Source organism: Eupeodes corollae, chromosome 1 (genome assembly GCF_945859685.1).
Source record: "Eupeodes corollae chromosome 1, idEupCoro1.1, whole genome shotgun sequence".
NCBI lineage: Eukaryota > Metazoa > Arthropoda > Insecta > Diptera > Syrphidae > Eupeodes > Eupeodes corollae.
Window position 1 is genome coordinate 123,341,919 of NC_079147.1, and position 20,178 is coordinate 123,362,096.

General features: G+C 31.7%; 1 protein-coding gene across 5 annotated transcripts in view; it reads left to right on the forward strand.

Moving 5' to 3' along the window:
• The window catches only part of LOC129939180 (E3 ubiquitin-protein ligase TRIP12), a 107,938-nt gene that overhangs the window by 83,797 nt on the left and 3,963 nt on the right, over positions 1–20,178 (forward strand). For 4 of the 5 annotated variants that reach the window (XM_056047086.1, XM_056047088.1, XM_056047089.1 and 1 more), the window contains one exon: positions 18,818–20,127. In XM_056047086.1, the coding sequence (XP_055903061.1) occupies positions 18,818–20,127 (1,310 nt within the window). The remainder of the gene's footprint in view (positions 1–18,817; positions 20,128–20,178) is intronic. The other variant, XM_056047087.1, reaches the window with a different exon arrangement.

Here is a 20,178-nt window from a genome sequence, read left to right on the forward strand (position 1 = left end):
AGCTAACAGATACCCTTTTTAACAATTTTAATTTTTTGTACGGTCACATTAAAATAAAAAAGGATATATATCAGCGAAGAGCAAACAAAAGTAAAGAATTCGCAAAAACAGGAAAAGAAGGTGGAATTCAAAGTCAAAAGAGGAAATTGAGTTCATAGACAGGATTGTTCCCAGTTCCCTGTCTGGAAAAAAAATCCAGTAATATTTATATAAAACCAAAAAGAAACTAACCGCATATCCAGGACAGTTGCAGAAAGCGAAATTGGAGGCAGGCTCCGGTAAACGTAACAGTTGGGCCAAAAAACGGATGGTTCGATTTTTTTTAATTTCATTTTTAATAATCATAAAATAATTAAATCAACAATTAAAATTTTGTCTCAAAGTGTGAGCCGGTAAAATTTAAAAATGTTTAATTACGCGAACCGTGTGGTATATTTTAATTCGCGAATGAGTAAATTGCACTTATATATATCTATATTTATATACTTACTTTTTATATATACTAATAAACGAATATATAAACGGATTAAAGTGTTAAGTAAAATTCTATAATACTACAAAAGAGGATTGTGTAATGTATATCCCAACTTATTGAATAAATCGAAGACGTGGTTAACATTTTTTTTGGATTGAATCTCGATTTAAAAACCGCAAAGGCCATAATTTCATTTCATTATTTCATTTCTAATCGCAAATTCAATTAAAGCAAAGTTGACATTTTAAATCCCGTACAAATGAAGATATATAAACTTACAGTCTTATTTAAAAACGCTGTATAGAGCGTACATAAAGTTATGTAATCTCTATAATGCCTCCAAACGCAAAAATGCTATTTATAAAACTTATACAAGGTTGCATAGTCCCATAATAAGCTAAACGGCTTTTTGAGGTTGAATAGAGCCTACATAAGGAAATTATTGTTATTATTATTTCGTAAATGTCATTTTGATTGCTCTCCTCTCTTTTTGAAATTAAAATAAAAACAATAACGCCTCTCCAGTTTAGCTCGTGAGCCGAAGAAACGAAGAATTTAAAAAATATATAGATTTTCGAAAGAGAATATCATAAAAATAATTGGAATTATTTTGTTATATTTTAGTTGTTATGACAACAATCTGATTTTATAGACATTTTGGTACTTTTTTGGATATAAGCATTGTACGAGTATAACTAAAATTTATAGGGGAATTTTTTATAAATAGGAATTTTCGCAACGATACATAGAGCCTACATAAATCCTTATTCACTGTATAACTATTCATCTGTTAAGCGAATTCTATTAAATAAGACTGTTAATGTATATTTAGATAATTTCTGAAATATTAAATCTTCATGGTGAACTAAAATTTATTTTATAAGAGGATGAAAAGGATGAAGCAAGGATAATAAAAAAATGACGATATGAAGAAGCCTAGTTAAGGGGTTGTCCTGGCGAGGGAGACAACCATGGCAGGGTGGGTCGAGGCGACATTCTCGCACGTCAATCAAGGTCTTTAACGCTTAGGCCGGAAATAAATGTTTTTGTGATCGACTTAGGTTCAAGAACCTATGGCAGAGCAAGCCAATGGGGCATTTTTCCAGCAAACGGAACCGATGGCAAATTAGTCGTTTAAAAAATGTCGCCCGCAACGTGGAGCCCTCTATCTTTTTAGATAGAGTGGCTAATTAATAGTTTTTATGAGCCAATTCATTTTTTTTTTTCAATTTCAAATTGGAGGAACGAATTTCCTTGTGATGCATAACTTTAAAATTGCTAGAAACCTTAAGTGGTACCATTTAGGGAGTTTTCATTCATCTACAACAACAATTTGTGCATTCACCCAACTACAATATTTTGCCATAACCTTGAAAACCGCACTCTTCCACATCGAAATACAATAAATTTTAAAGTTGGAATCCCATATGAGACTGCAAAAAAAAAGTCTTCGACGCATCTTTTTGCCTATTGGGATTAATATATCTGTATGTGTTATTCCAAAAAAACATACCTGCGGAAATGGGTCAACAAATGTCGTAACAACGGAAACTAACTTAGATTTAAATGTATATTACCATAGACTAACTAATAATAAAGACGGGACACTTCATAGAAAGAAAAAGAAACCAATTTTAGATTGCCTCCACCGAGATTGCCTCCACAGCATACATGTTTTATTCGAAGAGCGATAATTTGTTTGTTGTTATGATTAAAAGTTGCAAGTTGCAATGAATGATCGAACCACACACAAGTCAAAATAAAAAGAACACAGCGCAGACGCAGATACGTACATATTCACTTTCACAGTTCGATCCGTCAACTTCACAACAACAAAAACACACGCAACGAGCTCTGTTTTCTGCATCTATTTCATTGTGCTATCACAGCGCAGACGCAGATACAGACATATTCACAGAGTGATGTACTCGTAGGTATCAACTTCACAAAAAAAACACACGCAGTTTTTTTTTCAGTTTTAATTTTTGTTGTGTCTTTTTTTCAAGATTGCGATATGCCTTTTTATTTGTTTTATTATTCATTAGAAATTCGTTTTCAATTAATACAAATGATTTTCCTTTTGAACGGATGCATGTTGATCTTTTTCAATTTGGTGGAAAAGATTTCTTAATAGTAGTAGATGAAATGGATTTCAATTTATATTTTAAAGAAGACTACCGCGTGGTCCATTATTGAAAAACTTAAATATTTTGTTTCCATATTTGTAAAATACTAGTTAGCGATAACGGTCCACAATTTTCTAGTTATGAATTTAAAACGTTTTTAAAGACAAATGGAATTGAATATTTGCCGAGCCCCGTTTACCATCCGGAAAGTAGAAACTCTCCCTCGAAGCAAAAATTTTAAACTTTTTATTTACATACAGAAATACACTCACTACTGTGACAGGAATTTATTAACATACGTTAACGATAAAATAAAGATACAAAAATAATAAAACCTGTTCAAAATGAATATAAGAGAAAGAAACTGGAAGTCTATGAACAATTTTTGGATGGAAAAATCATTCAATAGATTTTGTTGTTAATGAAAAAGTTTTACATCTGAATCCAAATAATTGCTATGCGAAATATATACCCGCAATTATTATAAAACAAAATACTAATATCACAGATAATAAATATATACAGATGTCTCATCCCTGCAGGAAAAAATGAAACTTTTTTTTCTCTTAACAGACAAGCCTAAACAGACAAGAGCTTTTAAAAATAAAGCTGAGAAAGCTCCTTTTGCCTTGCATATTTTTTTTCTTTCTAGAAACTTTTCTCTTCTCATTTGTCATTTTGATTGCCAATGAATACAAAAACAAAGTTTGGTCCGTTGCAAACTAATTTATATCTTTTTTTTATGCTCGTTTTGGTGCGTAAAAGAAGAAGGATCTCTTTTTGTGAATGTTAGATTGTTAGGTGACCGGTAAGTGAATGTGCAGATGATTTGGTTTCTTTGTTTTCTGTTTTTAACTTTCCATACGAACTTATTGTAATGGGTCCGATTTGTCAAATTGAAAATTTTGACAATTTTCGACTTTTTAAGGTCCTTACAGTCAAAATAAAAGATTTTTAGAAAGATGTCTGTGCTTGCGTGTGTACGTGTTTTTTTTTCGTTGACCATAGCTCAAAACCAGAAGAGATATCGACTTCAAATAAATTTTGTTATACAGATAAAAAGGCAGAAAGGCAAACAAACATATTTTTTGAAAAAAAAAAACCAATTAACGGTTTTTTTATAAATCAAAAAACTAAAAAAATGTGTCACCTCGAAAATTTTACGAATACTAAATTATTTTATCTCCAAACCAATTTTGTGCAATTTTGTTTTATATAAAAAATAAAAACCTAAGAAAACATTACTCAAAGTTGGTAAAAATTGAATATCGATTCAAATATCTTTTCAAAAACTTGAAATTCAGGCTTCAAACTTATTTTATCTTATAAGAAATATTGTTTTCGACATTCTGAAAAATGTTGAGAAAAATCGAATTGACAGTTTTTTACAAAAAATAAAAACTTAAAAAAAAATAATAAAAGTTGGTAAAAATTGATTTTCGACTCAAATATCTTTTCAAAACTTTGAGATATTGGCTTTAATTTACTTTTATCTTTCAAAAAATATTGTTTTCAACATTCTGAAAATTTTTGAGAAAAATCGAATTGACAATTTTTTTTTACAAAAAATAAAAACCTAAAAAAAAAATTTATAAAAGTTGGTAAAAATTGATTTTCGACTCAAATATCTTTTCAAAAATTGTAGATATTGGCTTTAAACTAGTTTTATCTTTCAAAAAATATTGTTGTTTCCTGTATTTTAAGATTTAAAAATATACATGCAAAATAAGTTTTTCTTATACTCCATTAAGCTATCAAAAAATAATGAATTTGTTGATCATCAAATATTATTATGACAGTATAATGGCTTGCGCAGAAAAAAAAAATCGGTTCATTAGTTCTAGAGAAAACTTAAAAACAAAATAACGGTTCTCTTCTGGAGCAATACAAAAAATATTATTTTTTGATGCACAAAATGTACTTGTCCATTTTTGAGGAAGTTTTTGAATAAAAAAAAAATACATTATATGTTGACACATTATGTACAATGAGGTACATACATGTATGTACATTGGACATAGGTACCTTATCATCCAATTGACACCAGTCAACAACACTTCATTACGTTTAAAAAGATATAAAATGGAAAATGTATTAGTGGAGATTTTAGAAAATTGAAGAAAAAGATGAATTTATAAAAAAAATCCACATGAATGCATTTACATACCTATCCGATTCTAAGAACTCGAGCTATAAAGACAATCTTGTCCTAGCTTTGTGTCTATTTCCAAAGACAACTGTAAATATTTTTTTCTCGTCGTCGCCAAGCGATCAACTCTCCTCCACCTATTTTCAACGCATCACCACATCTGTATAAATTTATTATCTGTGCTAATATGTTATATACAATAGAATGTAACCGCAGACGAAAAATTGTTCATAGAAATCGGTAAAAAAAAGTACAAATATGATTTGTACATTCCTCCAGATAATATAACATTTAATAAAGAAGAAGTAGAGTCAGAACATGACTTTAAATAAACTGAAACCATAACTAAAACTGAAAAAGAGAAAGAATTAAATAAAACAAAAATGAAAATGCCTACAACCAAAATAAAAATTATAAATGAACAGTATCGAAAAAAATTAAGAAACCGAAAGCCTATAAAATATAAATATTGAAATATTATTCATAAAGTTTATACAATTTGAAAGTAATGAAAAATACTTGTTTTCTTAAATTTATATTACTTATGAGTTATGTATAAATGTAATTTGAATTTAAATATAAGAAGTTTTTATTTATTTTTAAAAAGGAGGTGATGTGATCAAAAGTTTTACTAAAGTCGGTGTAAATAGCATCTACTTGACATTTATTCTCCATTGCATTTAGGACATATGAGAAAAAACAGCCAAATTAGTCACAGGAGACCGACCTGATACGAAGCCATGTTGTGACTCAGATAAGCATTCCTTTCTCATAAATTCTATTTTATCTTTAACCAAACTTTCGAATAGTTTGGGAATGGCTGAGAGCTTGCAGATTCCTCTATAATTTCCTAATAGATTTTTAGAACCAGCCTTGAATATAGGAACAAGAAATGCTTCTTTCTATTCTGGTAAAAAGAACTCCATGGACAATGAGTTGTTGAACAATTTCAACAGAGGCAAACAAAGAGAATCACTACAATTTTTCAAAATGCTTGATGGTATTCCATCAGCACCGCAACTATTATTTATTTTAAGGGCGTGAAGCATTGAACCAACGTCAACTTTTTTTCCAAGTTTGAAACAAAAGTGTTGTGCTCCCCAAGCAGTTAACAGACTCAAAAAAGTTAGCAAAAAGATCCAAATGAGTAACATTTTAAGAATCCCAGACGACTTTACTATTTTTTTACGATTTACTATTTTTTTGTATGTTGTTTTCAATCTGCACAATGTAATTTCTGTAAAGGAACTTATTTAATACCGAAAAATCTCGTCTAAGGTTACTAAAAACCATATAATCAGTGTGGTATCCTGTTATTTTAAATTTCGCTAATTCTTTATTTTTAATATTTTTAAGGTGTAGCATCAATAACACTAACGTTTAATTCATCAGAGCAAATAAAAACAAGTTCTAATATTTTCATTAAACAATTAGTAACAGAAATAATGAGCAAATAAAATCAATAAAACAAATTTCAAAATCTCGGTTTAAATTACAAGCAATAAGTGTTTTTTTCATTTTGGACCATGTCCAAACAATATCTATAATTAAAATCACCAAATACACCTAAATTATTTAAAACTGAGCATTTACAATTTATAAATTCAATATTTTGAATATGCTTTTCATATAAATCTAAACTACTTTTTAGAGGAACATAGATGACTATAAAATAAAGATGATGTTTTGCACCAGTCTTAACACGAACGCAGATTTGTTCAATATCTTTAACAGGGAGAGTAATTTCATCAATGGAAAGTGTAGTGCGAACAGCAATTATTATGCCACCATCATGTTCAAGTGAAGTTTTGCACCGATCAATACGATAGACATTGTAAAAGCGACAGTCAAATATTTTCTGTGGATAAAATTCCACTGTATAACCAAGATTCAGTGAAGATGATAATGTCATAATCGGAATGGCAAGCGAGGTTAAACAATTGAGCTACCTTAGTACGAATTCCACTAGCGTTATGGTAATATCATAGACTAACTAATAATAAAGACGGGACACTTCATAGAAAGAAAAAGAAACCAATTTTAGATTGCCTCCACCGAGATTGCCTCCACAGCATACATGTTTTGTTCGAAGAGCGATAATTTGTTTGTTGTTATGATTAAAAGTTGCAAGTTGCAATGAATGATCGAACCACACACAAGTCAAAATAAAAAGAACACAGCGCAGACGCAGATACGTACATATTCACTTTCACAGTTCGATCCGTCAACTTCACAACAACAAAAACACACGCAACGAGCTCTGTTTTCTGCATCTATTTCATTGTGCTATCACAGCGCAGACGCAGATACAGACATATTCACAGAGTGATGTACTCGTAGGTATCAACTTCACAAAAAAAACACACGCAGTTTTTTTTTCAGTTTTAATTTTTGTTGTGTCTTTTTTTCAAGATTGCGATATGCCTTTTTATTTGTTTTATTATTCATTAGAAATTCGTTTTCAATTAATACAAAATAATTTTGTATTATTTTTATTTCTATAAGTGGTAAGAAATTACAAGCATATCTGATAAACAATCTTAATTATTGTCAAGACATTGGGCTACGGGTCAGAAGTTTAACATGCGATCAAGGTTCGAATAATAGAAGGTGCTTCAATTTTCTAGATATAAGACTAGAAAAGCCGATCTTTTATCACAACTGTCAAGGAATTTTCGCGTTGTATGACCCTTGTCATCTCATTAAAATTGTACGCAATACATTATTAAAAAAAGAGGCTGGGATGCGACCCACACTGATAACTTCCCATCCCGTCTGTCGATTTGTCTTGCTTAAAAGTTTGTCTATATGTACTCGTATCAATTTTTACCAAATTTGCGTACTATTTTCTGTAGATTATTTTATGGAAAAACGGACTGTTGGATTTTTATATAAAAATTACTGAATATTAAAAACAATATTTTTTGTGAAATAAAATAAGTTTGAAGCCAATATTTTTAATTTTTGAAAAGCTATTTGAGTCGAAAGTAAATTTTTACCAAGTTTTAGTATTTTTTTTTAGAGTTTTATTTTTTGTAAAAAAACTGACAATTCGATTTTTTTCAAAATTTTACTGAATGTTGAAAACAATATTTTTTATAAGATAAAATTAGTTTGAAGCCAATATTTCAAATTTTTGAAAAGATATTTGAGTCGAAAATCAATTTTAACCAACTTTTATACATTTTTTTAGGTTTTTATTTTTTTTGTAAAAAAACTGTCAATTCGATTTTTCTCAAAATGTTTCCTAATGTTGAAAACAATATTCCTTATAAAAAAAAATTAATTACAAGCTATTACCTCAAAGTTTTTTAAAGATATTTGAGTCGAAAATCATTTTTTACCAACTTTTGTTAATTTTTTTTTAGTTTTTATTTTTTTTTGTAAAAAAAACTGTAAGTTCGATTTTTCTCAACATTTTTCAAAATGTTGAAAACAATATTTCTTATAAGATAAAATAATATTGAAGCCCAAATTTCAAGTTTTTTAAAAGATATTTGAATCGATATTCAATTTTTACGAACTTTAAGTAATGTTTTTTTTTATTTTTATTTTTTATAAAAAAAAACTGTCAAAATTTTATCAGATGTCAAAAACATTATTCTTCGTTGCACAAAATTGTTTTAGAGATGAAATCATATTTCAGTCATAAAATTTTAGAGGTGACAAATTTTTTTTCAGTTTTATTGAATTATAAAAAAAAACCGAGGAATTTTTGTCAGAAGATGTATTTTCCCAATCAAATCTTGATAGTAGTTATCAAAATGATAGAGAAAATCCAAATTTTGGAGAAGTCATAGAAGAAGGTGAAGATGAAGATGTTGACCTTCCAGAATTTAATATTATAGAGGAGGATATTTTGATAGAGGACCTTTCTCTAAGGTATTTCATCGGTGCCGCAATTTTGAAGATGACTAAAAAAATATCTTGTAAATTATGCCCAACTGATATGAAAAGATGTGGGGAATCTATTAAAATGAAAAAGTCTTCTGAAACATTTTTGTTCCACAAAAATTTCTCAAAAACATCAGATTTCGGTAGCATAACTGCTCCAACTGATCTTTTTTTTGAAATCTCTAAGGTTCATGTACAAGTTTTTTAAAAAGTCATCAGCAGCACTCCACATATAAAAAAAATTAAATCCACAATTACAGAAATGTGTATTCTAGAAACTAATAGGATTCCAAAACGTTTGCAGTTCTCACCACATTTTAATTCTAGATTATATAATTTTTTTTGTTTAAAAAGTTTAGTGTTTGGGAGAGTGCAAAGCCTACAACGTCTAAAAAGGAGCTGAAGCAACACCGGAAGCTAAAAATATTACTAGCATAAGAAGGCTGAAGGGATTTTCTTCAAATTTGGTATATAATGTTGTTTGTCTAATATGCCCAGGCGTTTTTTAAATTTTTTTTTAGGACCAAAAATAACGGTACATACCAGCCATACAATTTTGTTTCGCTAAAAACGAAAATGACATTTTTCTCAAAAACGGGTCCGAGGATTTTGTTAAAAAAAAATTCAAATGAATTCAATAAAGAAATGCTACTTTTTAATTACGTTTTTATTTTCATGAACTTAAAACTTTGGGTACCTTCACTCTACAGTACAACCATGTTTCTTAATCCAAAAACAACGGTACCTCCCATACAAATGTTGAAAACCGTTAAAATAAAAACTTATTTTTCTCAAAAATGCCTCCAAGAATTTTTATAAAAAGAAGTATTTTTATTTTTAAAGTTCTTGTTAATACTTTTATAAACAAAAAATATCAATAACGATTACTACGGGACCTGTCATATAAACCGATTTTTTGGTTTTCAAATTTCTCGTCAACGGCTTAACTGATTTCAACCAAAAATCTTATGCGAGTTCTCCTTTACCATTTAAACAATTTTGCATATACAAATTTTCAAAAAATTTTTGGATTTTTAAAAAATATTGAATTTTTCTTTGTGAAAATTCAATTTCTTGGAAAGGGGCCAATGAATATTTTTTTTTATTGTATGTAAAATTGTATTTTATTAAACACTAAAAGACTTCAACAATTTTTGAAATTATTTTTTCTTACATTCATATTTATCAAACACATCAGATGGCTTTCTTTATTCTAAGGTTTTAGCCATTAAAATAACTTAATCAATTTATCTAATTTTATTTCTTATTTTTTTTTTTAATAATATCACAATATTTTTGAACAAATTAATATGTACTTGTACATCATCAAATTCTAGCTGCGTTAAAGTTGTTAGCTACGAGAGCAAGTTTGTGCGATCCAGTCGTGCCCATTTTTTATTATTTTGAAGAGAACCTTTACAGCTAACGAATGGAATTTAAAATTCCCAAATTCGTTTTCTAATAAATTATTTTGTATTAATTGAAAACGAATTTCTAATGAATAATAAAACAAATAAAAAGGCATATCGCAATCTTGAAAAAAAGACACAACAAAAATTAAAACTGAAAAAAAAACTGCGTGTGTTTTTTTTGTGAAGTTGATACCTACGAGTACATCACTCTGTGAATATGTCTGTATCTGCGTCTGCGCTGTGATAGCACAATGAAATAGATGCAGAAAACAGAGCTCGTTGCGTGTGTTTTTGTTGTTGTGAAGTTGACGGATCGAACTGTGAAAGTGAATATGTACGTATCTGCGTCTGCGCTGTGTTCTTTTTATTTTGACTTGTGTGTGGTTCGATCATTCATTGCAACTTGCAACTTTTAATCATAACAACAAACAAATTATCGCTCTTCGAACAAAACATGTATGCTGTGGAGGCAATCTCGGTGGAGGCAATCTAAAATTGGTTTCTTTTTCTTTCTATGAAGTGTCCCGTCTTTATTATTAGTTAGTCTATGATATTACCATAACGCTAGTGGAATTCGTACTAAGGTAGCTCAATTGTTTAACCTCGCTTGCCATTCCGATTATGACATTATCATCTTCACTGAATCTTGGTTATACAGTGGAATTTTATCCACAGAAAATATTTGACTGTCGCTTTTACAATGTCTATCGTATTGATCGGTGCAAAACTTCACTTGAACATGATGGTGGCATAATAATTGCTGTTCGCACTACACTTTCCATTGATGAAATTACTCTCCCTGTTAAAGATATTGAACAAATCTGCGTTCGTGTTAAGACTGGTGCAAAACATCATCTTTATTTTATAGTCATCTATGTTCCTCTAAAAAGTAGTTTAGATTTATATGAAAAGCATATTCAAAATATTGAATTTATAAATTGTAAATGCTCAGTTTTAAATAATTTAGGTGTATTTGGTGATTTTAATTATAGATATTGTTTGGACATGGTCCAAAATGAAAAAAACACTTATTGCTTGTAATTTAAACCGAGATTTTGAAATTTGTTTTATTGATTTTATTTGCTCATTAGGCCTTTGCCAAGTTAATTCTGTTACTAATTGTTTAATGAAAATATTAGAACTTGTTTTTATTTGCTCTGATGAATTAAACGTTAGTGTTATTGATGCTACATTTTCTTTACCTAATAATTCTCTTCACTGTAAAGAAATTGTTATTAATATTGTTATGTACGATTACCAACAAATCGAAGCCAATTCTTATGTTAATTCAAAAACTAACTTCATTGAACTAGGAAATTTCTTTCCTGGCATTGATTGACGCGATTATAATCGTATTACAGAAATTTTATTTATGGGCTTTAATCAGTTTGTCCTGCGTGTACAAAAACGGAAATCTTTGAAGCCTTTATGGTATAACAGGCTTTTACACCTTAAAAATATTAAAAATAAAGAATTAGCGAAATTTAAAATAACAGGATACCACACTGATTATATGGTTTTTAGTAACCTTAGACGAGATTTTTCGGTATTAAATAAGTTCCTTTACAGAAATTACATTATGCAGATTGAAAACAACATACAAAAAAATAGTAAATCGTAAAAAAATAGTAAAGTCGTCTGGGATTCTTAAAATGTTACTCATTTGGATCTTTTTGCTAACTTTTTTGAGTCTGTTAACTGCTTGGGGAGCACAACACTTTTGTTTCAAACTTGGAAAAAAAGTTGACATTGGTTCAATGCTTCACGCCCTTAAAATAAATAATAGTTGCGGTGCTGATGGAATACCATCAAGCATTTTGAAAAATTGTAGTGATTCTCTTTGTTTGCCTCTGTTGAAATTGTTCAACAACTCATTGTCCATGGAGTTCTTTTTACCAGAATAGAAAGAAGCATTTCTTGTTCCTATATTCAAGGCTGGTTCTAAAAATCTATTAGGAAATTATAGAGGAATCTGCAAGCTCTCAGCCATTCCCAAACTATTCGAAAGTTTGGTTAAAGATAAAATAGAATTTATGAGAAAGGAATGCTTATCTGAGTCACAACATGGCTTCGTATCAGGTCGGTCTCCTGTGACTAATTTGGCTGTTTTTTCTCATATGTCCTAAATGCAATGGAGAATAAATGTCAAGTAGATGCTATTTACACCGACTTTAGTAAAACTTTTGATCACATCACCTCCTTTTTAAAAATAAATAAAAACTTCTTATATTTAAATTCAAATTACATTTATACATAACTCATAAGTAATATAAATTTAAGAAAACAAGTATTTTTCATTACTTTTAAATTGTATAAACTTTATGAATAATATTTCAATATTTATATTTTATAGGCTTTCGGTTTCTTAATTTTTTTCGATACTGTTCATTTATAATTTTTATTTTGGTTGTAGGCATTTTCATTTTTGTTTTATTTAATTCTTTCTCTTTTTCAGTTTTAGTTATGGTTTCAGTTTATTTAAAGTCATGTTCTGACTCTACTTCTTCTTTATTAAATGTTATATTATCTGGAGGAATGTACAAATCATATTTGTACTTTTTTTTACCGATTTCTATGAACAATTTTTCGTCTGCGGTTACATTCTATTGTATATAACATATTAGCACAGATAATAAATTTATACAGATGTGGTGATGCGTTGAAAATAGGTGGAGGAGAGTTGATCGCTTGGCGACGACGAGAAAAAAATATTTACAGTTGTCTTTGGAAATAGACACAAAGCTAGGACAAGATTGTTTTTATAGCTCGAGTTCTTAGAATCGGATAGGTATGTAAATGCATTCATGTGGATTTTTTTTATAAATTCATCTTTTTCTTCAATTTTCTAAAATCTCCACTAATACATTTTTCCATTTTATATCTTTTTAAACGTAATGAAGTGTTGTTGACTGGTGTCAATTGGATGATAAGGTACCTATGTCCAATGTACATACATGTATGTACCTCATTGTACATAATGTGTCAACATATAATGTATTTTTTTTTTATTCAAAAACTTCCTCAAAAATGGACAAGTACATTTTGTGCATCAAAAAATAATATTTTTTGTATTGCTCCAGAAGAGAACCGTTATTTTGTTTTTAAGTTTTCTCTAGAACTAATGAACCGATTTTTTTTTTCTGCGCAAGCCATTATACTGTCATAATAATATTTGATGATCAACAAATTCATTATTTTTTGATAGCTTAATGGAGTATAAGAAAAACTTATTTTGCATGTATATTTTTAAATCTTAAAATACAGGAAACAACAATATTTTTTGAAAGATAAAACTAGTTTAAAGCCAATATCTACAATTTTTGAAAAGATATTTGAGTCGAAAATCAATTTTTACCAACTTTTATAAATTTTTTTTTTAGGTTTTTATTTTTTGTAAAAAAAAATTGTCAATTCGATTTTTCTCAAAAATTTTCAGAATGTTGAAAACAATATTTTTTGAAAGATAAAAGTAAATTAAAGCCAATATCTCAAAGTTTTGAAAAGATATTTGAGTCGAAAATCAATTTTTACCAACTTTTATTATTTTTTTTTTAAGTTTTTATTTTTTGTAAAAAACTGTCAATTCGATTTTTCTCAACATTTTTCAGAATGTCGAAAACAATATTTCTTATAAGATAAAATAAGTTTGAAGCCTGAATTTCAAGTTTTTGAAAAGATATTTGAATCGATATTCAATTTTTACCAACTTTGAGTAATGTTTTCTTAGGTTTTTATTTTTTATATAAAACAAAATTGCACAAAATTGGTTTGGAGATAAAATAATTTAGTATTCGTAAAATTTTCGAGGTGACACATTTTTTTAGTTTTTTTGATTTATAAAAAAACCGTTAATTGGTTTTTTTTTTTTAAAATATGTTTGTTTGCCTTTCTGCCTTTTTATCTGTATAACAAAATTTATTTGAAGTCGATATCTCTTCTGGTTTTGAGCTATGGTCAACGAAAAAAAAACACGTACACACGCAAGCACAGACATCTTTCTAAAAATCTTTTATTTTGACTGTAAGGACCTTAAAAAGTCGAAAATTGTCAAAATTTTCAATTTGACAAATCGGACCCATTACAATAAGTTCGTATGGAAAGTTAAAAACAGAAAACAAAGAAACCAAATCATCTGCACATTCACTTACCGGTCACCTAACAATCTAACATTCACAAAAAGAGATCCTTCTTCTTTTACGCACCAAAACGAGCATAAAAAAAAGATATAAATTAGTTTGCAACGGACCAAACTTTGTTTTTGTATTCATTGGCAATCAAAATGACAAATGAGAAGAGAAAAGTTTCTAGAAAGAAAAAAAATATGCAAGGCAAAAGGAGCTTTCTCAGCTTTATTTTTAAAAGCTCTTGTCTGTTTAGGCTTGTCTGTTAAGAGAAAAAAAAGTTTCATTTTTTCCTGCAGGGATGAGACATCTGTATATATTTATTATCTGTGATATTAGTATTTTGTTTTATAATAATTGCGGGTATATATTTCGCATAGCAATTATTTGGATTCAGATGTAAAACTTTTTAATTAACAACAAAATCTATTGAATGATTTTTCCATCCAAAAATTGTTCATAGACTTCCAGTTTCTTTCTCTTATATTCATTTTGTACAGGTTTTATTATTTTTGTATCTTTATTTTATCGTTAACGTATGTTAATAAATTCCTGTCACAGTAGTGAGTGTATTTCTGTATGTAAATAAAAAGTTTAAAATTTTTGCTTCGAGGGAGAGTTTCTACTTTCCGGATGGTAAACGGGGCTCGGCAAATATTCAATTCCATTTGTCTTTAAAAACGTTTTAAATTCATAACTAGAAAATTGTGGACCGTTATCGCTAACTAGTATTTTACAAATATGGAAACAAAATATTTAAGTTTTTCAATAATGGACCACGCGGTAGTCTTCTTTAAAATATAAATTGAAATCCATTTCATCTACTACTATTAAGAAATCTTTTCCACCAAATTGAAAAAGATCAACATGCATCCGTTCAAAAGGAAAATCAGTTCCATGTGAAATTTGGACAATCTTTTGTTTTATTTTTCCCTTTTTGAAAAATAATACAGCTTTTGACAAATTTGTCTATTTTTGTATTTATTAATGGACACCAAACACTATCCCTAGCTAATAATTTCATGCGAACTATACCTATATGTTGATCGTGCAAAATGTTAAGTACTTCAACTTGAAAAAAAACTTGACTCAGGCAAAAAGTCTTGAGTTTCAACAGTGTGAGCGAGCGCATCACGACAATCCGCATCAAGGCTAAATTCGCCAACATAAGCCTAATATGTGCGCATGCCCCAACAGAGGAGAAAGATGAAGACACCAAAGACATATTCTTCGAGCTCTTGGACAAGACATATGAGCAGTGCCCTGGCTATGACATTTAAATTGTCTTAGGAGATTTGAATGCCAAGCTAGGAAGAGAAGACATCTTTGGTGGCATAATCGGGAGATACAGCCTGCACGACACCACCTAAGACAACGGATTCAGGATGATCGATTTCGCTGCGGGGCGAGACGTTCTGGTAGCTAGTACACAGTTCACACATCTCAATATCCACGAGGGGACATGGAAATCTCCTGATCAATCAACCGTCAACCAGATTGACCACATTGCGATCGATGCACGACACTTCTCCAGTATACAGGATATCCAAACATTCCGAGGGGCCAACATTCACTCGGACCACTACCTCGTTGTAGCCAAGCTATGGCTACGGATATCCCGATCCAAGCCAAAACCAGGAAGTACTGTGAGAAGATTCGACGTTAGACGGCTACAATTGCAAAAGACTGCCATGTCCTTTCCCGATCGAGTCTATAATAACCTCTTAAGGAATTCTATGCTGCTTGCATTGAAAACCAGTGGCAACATTGCCTTGCAGCCATCAGAGATGCCGCCTCTGAAGTGCTGACGGCGAATACCGACAAGCGCATGCAGCGAAACAGCAGGCATATAAAACGGCGCTGCACAAAAGCACCAGAGCTGCTCGCGAGCTCTACGAGCAGAAGAGGAACGCCGGCTTCTTAGATGGAAAAAAGAGAGCATGAGAAGTGCGCGATCGAGGAGGGATGTCACAACAGGAATGGGGTTCGTATATTTAAAAAAAAACCTCCCAAGGGTACCAGCCACGAACCGAAGCCTGTAAAGACGATCAGGGGAACATCGTAGTAGAACCGCAGTCGATGCTGAGAATATGGAAAGATCACTTCTCCAAATTATATAACGGCGATGACGAACCGAATTTTGCTATAAGGGAGACAGAACCACTCAACCTCCGCGACGCAGATCAACAATTCCACCTACCCGACCTTGACGAAGTGAAGATAGCTATATCTAAACTTAAGTCAAACAAAGCTGCTGGAGCTGACGGCATCGCTGCCGAACTATTCAAAGCAGCAGGCGATGACTTGGTACGGAGCATGCACCAACTCATCTGCAAAATATGGTCGGAAGAAAGCATGCCCGATGAGTGGAATCTCAGCATAGTATGCCCGATACATAAGAAAGGAGACCCTCTAAACTGCGCCAACTACAGAAGCATCAGTCTCCTTAATATTGCGTATATTATGTGAACGTCTGAAGCCATTCGTCAACAACCTGATTGGTCCTTATCAGTGTGGCTTCAGACCAGGAAAGTCCACTATCGACCAAATATTCACACTACGGCAGATCTTGGAAAAAACCCAGGAGCTCCAAATCGATACCCACCATCTCTTTATCGATTTTAAAGCCGAGTATGACAACATCTATAGGGAAGAGCTCTACCGAGCAATGTCTAGTTTTGGCATCCCTGTCAAACTTATCCGTTTGTGCAGAATGACGATGGAAAATACACGCTGCTCTATCAAGGTCGAAAAAGATCTTACCGATGCATTTGATGTCAAAAAAGGTTTTAGACAAGGCGATGCACTGTCATGCGACTTCTTCAACATCGTTTTGGAAAGAATTATGCAAAACTCAACCGTCAACACTAGAGGCACAATCTTCCAAAGGTCCATCCAATTACTCGGATACGCAGATGATATTGACATAATTGGAAGATCAACGCGTGATGTCAGTGGAGCGTTTTTGAGCATTGCGACGGAAGCGAAGAAGATGGGTTTAGTGGTCAATGAGGGCAAGACCAAGTATATGCTGTCATCAAAAAAGGACACTGAACGACGACGTCTTGGACAAAACGTCACCATTGACTTTGAGGAAGTTAAGGACTTTTTTTTATTAATACAGACAACGACACCAGCGCTGAAATCAAATGAAGAATAACTCTTGCAAATTGCTGCTTTGGACTTAGAAGGCAATTGAGAAGTAAAGTCCTCTCTCGAGCATCTAAAATCACCATAAATAAGACACTCATCATCCCGGTTCTCATTTATGGCGCTGAGGCCTGGACCCTGTCTAAGAAAGATGAGAGCGTCTTAGGATGCTTCGAGAGAAAAATTCTTCGGGTGATTTTTGGTCTCGTACGCATAGATGGAGAATGGAGGAGAACGGGCTGTACAGCGACACTGACCTAGTTAGCAGAATTAAAGTCCAAAGGCTTAGATGGCTAGGTCATGTAGAGCGGATGTACATCAACGCTCCAGCCCGGAATGTCTTTGAATCCAATCCCGAGGGACGGCGAAGTAGAGGAACACCGCGACTCAGGTGGCGCACCCACGTGTGAGAGGACCTCAACCAACTTGGCGTGCGGAACTGGAGACAGCTAGCTAAGGACCGAGCTGGCTGGAGACGCATGTTTGTTGAGGCCCAGGTGCGCCCGGACTGTAGCACCACCTTAAGTAAGTAAGTATAAAGAACCAAACAAATTTATATATGTGAAAGTCCTTTCTGCATCTTTTGGTATTATTATCTATAAGACAACATTTATTTGAAGTCGATATGACTGGCGGTTAAACCCTTACGTACGTAAGTGCGTACACACGCACACAGGATCTTGAAGCAAAATGTCAACATTTCCAATACTACGAATTAAGCTCATTAAAATAACTTCTTAAGCGAGAAATAGATTGACGCAGCAACTTTGACAACCACTACACACTTTTAGAGCTAATAGTTTTAAATGGATTTGTATACATTAACTCAGCAACATCGACATCAACTTTACACTTAAGCCCCAAATTGTGAATGATACGAAATTTGAACCGCCTGGACACAGTGGGTGAATCTTGAAGCTAAAAAAACGCTTGAAACAGAAGCTGTCATTAAAAATGCAAAGGGCGTCCACAATAGTTTAAATAGCGAAACAATTGAATCAATCGCATCAAGGAGTCAAAACTAAATATTCACCCAACTTGCGCTTGAACTTTGCATTGTAGCGCTGTATCTCGTTTTCGTACTTTTCAACGTTGACAGTAGCACAAGATTCAGTTACACCATTGTGTTCAGCCAGATGGTCGAGAGGAACATCTTATACAATAATTTTATCATTATTCAGGTTATACGACAAAAGGCGCAAGTTTCGTTACTGTTTAATGCATGATACGCACAGAACTAGATTGCGTCATGTCGTAATGTGGCTTCTTCACATTACCTGATTCCAATGGTTAATTTTTCGTATTTCTTTCCTTTACCGTAGCAAGAATTTTCATATGCTTTTTTTTAAATAAATAAAAATTATCGCAATTTGCGATACTAATAAATAAATTAAAAGTCGCCGCAATTAGAATTTTGTTTTGTTAACCAATTTATTTTTGTTTATCATTTAGATTTTTTTAAATATTAAATTTTTCCTGTTTTATTTTAGAAAATGACAACATATGGGCCCATCAACATAAACTTTTCTACCGACTTCTGGAAGAGCACCATCCAATTAACCCATTGTGCAGCAATAGTTTGGGTAAAGCTTTAAGCACCACTAAATCAGCAATAACTCCCTTGTCAAAAAAAAACGGTACTAAAAATTCATCGAAATTAATTAAAAAAAGGAATGAGTTATGGTATGAAGGTGTTGTTCCCGAAATTGTTTCCCCGTTAAAACTGTGCTTAGTAAAGGAGTTTCCTAACGAAATAGTAAGTGTGGACGATGCTTCAATCGATGCACTTTGCATGTTGCGAATTATTCATGCCTTGAATCGTGATTGGGAATGTCTTTATGATTGTGTTCTAAGGCACAACATTATAAGCCAAGCCAATTTCATACATACAAAACTAACAGCTAAAGCTAATCGCCAACTTCAAGATCCTCTTGTGATAATGACTGGAAATTTGCCACAATGGCTTCAGCAAATACCTATGGCATGTCCATTTCTTTTTCCGTTTGAAACTAGACATCTATTATTTTATGCAGTTTCATTTGATCGGGATAGAGCCCTGCAGCGCCTTTTAGACACGACTCCTGATTTAAATTCTATAGAAACTTCAGACCGCGTTGGCCCACGATTAGATCGACGTAAGCGCACAATAGCTCGTGAAGAAATTTTAAAACAAGCTGAACACATCTTTCAAGATTTTGGCCACTCAAAAGCCTTGTTGGAGATTCAATATGAAAATGAAGTTGGTACTGGATTGGGTCCTACACTTGAATTTTATGCCCTTGTGTCATCCGAACTGCAACGCGTTGAATTGGGTCTATGGAATGTTGATAGTTGCTATAGTATTGCTGCTTCTCCATTTGTAGAAGTTGTTAAACCAAGATCTTCACATAGGAAAATTCATAAACAAAATAAAGGATCTCTTCAGCAAGACGTCAAATTGAAGAAAAAAACACGACTCGAAGACACTCCCCCTAGTGTTTCATCAAGTAGGTTTGATGGCAAAAATAAAACTGCGAATACAAATGATTCAATAATTTTGAATGTTGTAGAATTAGGGCATCAACAGATCCTAGAACAAGAAAGTTTCCATAGAACTGAGATAGATAGTGTTCAACACGTGTTTAAAAATAATAACTTAACATCTGTAGTGGACTCGTCGCCTTCCTATGTACACTCAATTCACGGTTTATTTCCATTGCCTATGGGAAAATCATCTAAACTTACATATGTATCAAAGGTCAAATCAAAGTTCAAATTTTTAGGTAAATTAATGGCCAAAGCAGTAATGGATAGCAGAATGGTGGGTTCCTCTTATTGAAGCCAAATATAATAAAAATCATCTAATCTTTTG